The sequence below is a fragment of the Nuphar pumila genome, chromosome 4, assembly GCF_984573655.1.
Source record: "Nuphar pumila chromosome 4, dmNupPumi1.hap1.1, whole genome shotgun sequence".
In the NCBI taxonomy this organism is placed as follows: Eukaryota; Viridiplantae; Streptophyta; class Magnoliopsida; order Nymphaeales; family Nymphaeaceae; genus Nuphar; species Nuphar pumila.
The window spans coordinates 134,663,928-134,666,221 of NC_143252.1; the positions used below are offsets into that span (position 1 = coordinate 134,663,928).

Below are 2,294 nucleotides of genomic sequence, written 5' to 3' on the forward strand. Positions count from 1 at the left end.
AGTTTCTTAAGCATTAACGAATTGTGTAGCTTTGCTCCATTCGAATGGAGCTTCTTGGAAAGTGACCTTAATTTGATCATAGGATTTAAAAAACTTTTAGCCAGACCTTAATAGATGGATTCAACATGGTCCATATTCAATAAGAACGAACCCTTGGATCATATTTTTTCCTACAAATAAATATGATTTTTAAATAAAAAATTTGTGATTTGTCCACCGTACTGAATTTTAAATCACCAAGAAAACCTGCATGCATGTTGACCGTCTTAGGAAGGAAGCACTATTTTCTTATCAAACTCTAACTAAAAACAATCCTTAAGCAAGCAATCTAGGGATCACGGTCCCTGTACACATATATGATTAACCACTCTCAATTAAGCGCAGTTACATGCAGCTTGTTCAGACCAAACACTCAAAGACCCAACTCACTTAGGACAACACAACACCATCTTAGCTACTTTAATTCTTATTCCCTACTTTAATTCTTATTCCAAAATGCAACAAGCACTACGTTTGATTATCTTGTCATCATGGTGACAAAATCTTCGAAGCTAACGTAGCCATCACCATCTCTGTCCACTGTCTTGACCATCCTCAGACATTCTTCCAGCGTGCAATCCTCATCACCAAGAGCCACAAAGACTCGGTGCAGCTCGTAAACCGATATCTTACCGTCTCGGTCTGTGTCGAACACGTTAAATGCGTCGACCAAGTCGGCTCCGGCAGCCTCCGACTCCACCGCGCTTAACCTCTCAAACTCCTCCATGCTGATGAAGCCATCGCCGTCGACGTCCGCTTCGTTCACGATCTTCACCACATCGTCGTTGCTCGCCTCGTCGCCGAGTCGTCTCAGAATCGAGCCGAGCTCGTAGCAAGAGATCTTCCCGTCTCCGTCCTTGTCGAAGATCTTGAACACCTGATCGACCTCCCAATGTGCCGACGGTGAGTAATAACCGCCATTCAAGGGCGAACCGTAGGTCATCTCGGTCGAAGCCGACGGCTTCGTCTCCTTCATCGGCTTGAGCCGTCTCGGAGAGGCCAAGACACCCTTGGGCATCCCGGCTCGGCTCGGCGGCAACTCGACTGAGGCCGATGAGCAAAAGATAGGAGGGCTACTTCTGGCTGATGAGGAATTAGCCCTCACCTTAGACGTCCCAGTTTGTTTGAGATCACTGAACTTCATGGTCTGAAAAGTTTTCCGGTTGCCAGAAAATGGAGAGGTGGACTGATGGGGAGTGAGGGAAGAGGAAAAGGGGGTTTTATAGGAGTTTGCATGACTTGGGGTGGTGCAATTTCGTGGAAGCTTAGTTACGATCGGATGGAGATCATGGAAGGAAATTATTATATAACGTCGTTGTCAGTAGTTGGATTTTCTGGGGGCGTTTGTAGGATTGATAACTAGGGAGAGATGGTTGTGAGAGATTCTGTAAAACAAACACAGACCAGATTTAGTAGAGGAAAAGTAGAGAACGATGATGATGACGACGTCGGGGAAGGTAAATTTGATGGGAGGTTTTTCTTTCCTTTTTATCTTTTCATGGGGACAGTAACTGGTGGGGGTGGAAATACTGATCCCCGGCCTATATGTTTTTGTGAGAAAAGATATGAAGATTTGTGAATTTTTTGTAGTTGGTCTTTAGTGACGGCCAATGTGCAGTTTGGTTCCGCTCATCCCTATGTCATCCCCCATCTTCATGCCCCTCTTAAATCTTATTATTCAAGTTATTTTGATAACGGAGTTGGAAATGTTTTACTATGGATGTCTCACAAAAAAACGCCCATTCTTTTTTTTAAAAGAGAAAGGGTCCATGGTTTAGATGCTACTGATTGTTGCGTTTTTTTTTTTTTTTGAATATTTAAAAAACTGACCCTAGTTCGGGGAGACAGAGGAAGAGTGAATCCAACTACAAGTATCGTCATCGTCCCCAGTTTGCAGCAGTTTGGATAGGAACTGGGGCCATGCTTTGCTCCATCGAAACCAGACGGCCGAGTAAACCCGTCGGGGCCTAGCTGAAATAAATTAGAAACTAAAAATTATAAGGAAAAATAAAAAAAATGTTAAATAATATGCAGACAATAAAGTAATTGGTATTTCAGTGAAATTGTTTTTTTGTAGTGGTATTTTAATGAAATTATACCGATATAACTGCAAATATTGCAATAAAGTCATGATATTTTCAAGTAAATTAATATATAGTGATATTTTTTCATATCAATTGGTGAATAATATCGCATTTTCTCATGATATTTAAAATTATTGCAGATAAATGTAACACTAGGCCTTACTTTGCTAA

At 41.7% G+C, this 2,294-nt stretch overlaps 1 protein-coding gene across 1 annotated transcript; it reads right to left on the minus strand.

Moving 5' to 3' along the window:
• Nucleotides 1-517: 517 nt before the first annotated feature.
• Nucleotides 518-1,183, minus strand: LOC149841156 (calmodulin-like protein 3). Its single transcript, XM_090005202.1, has one exon. It carries the CDS (start codon nt 1,181-1,183, stop codon nt 518-520), a length of 666 nt encoding a protein of 221 aa, XP_089861328.1.
• Between the last annotated feature and the right edge of the window lie 1,111 nt (nt 1,184-2,294).

Excerpts from the sequence above, each read along its gene's own strand:
- LOC149841156 (XM_090005202.1), bottom strand. The coding sequence starts at position 1,183 with ATGAAGTTCAGTGATCTCAAACAAACTGGGACGTCTAAGGTGAGGGCT.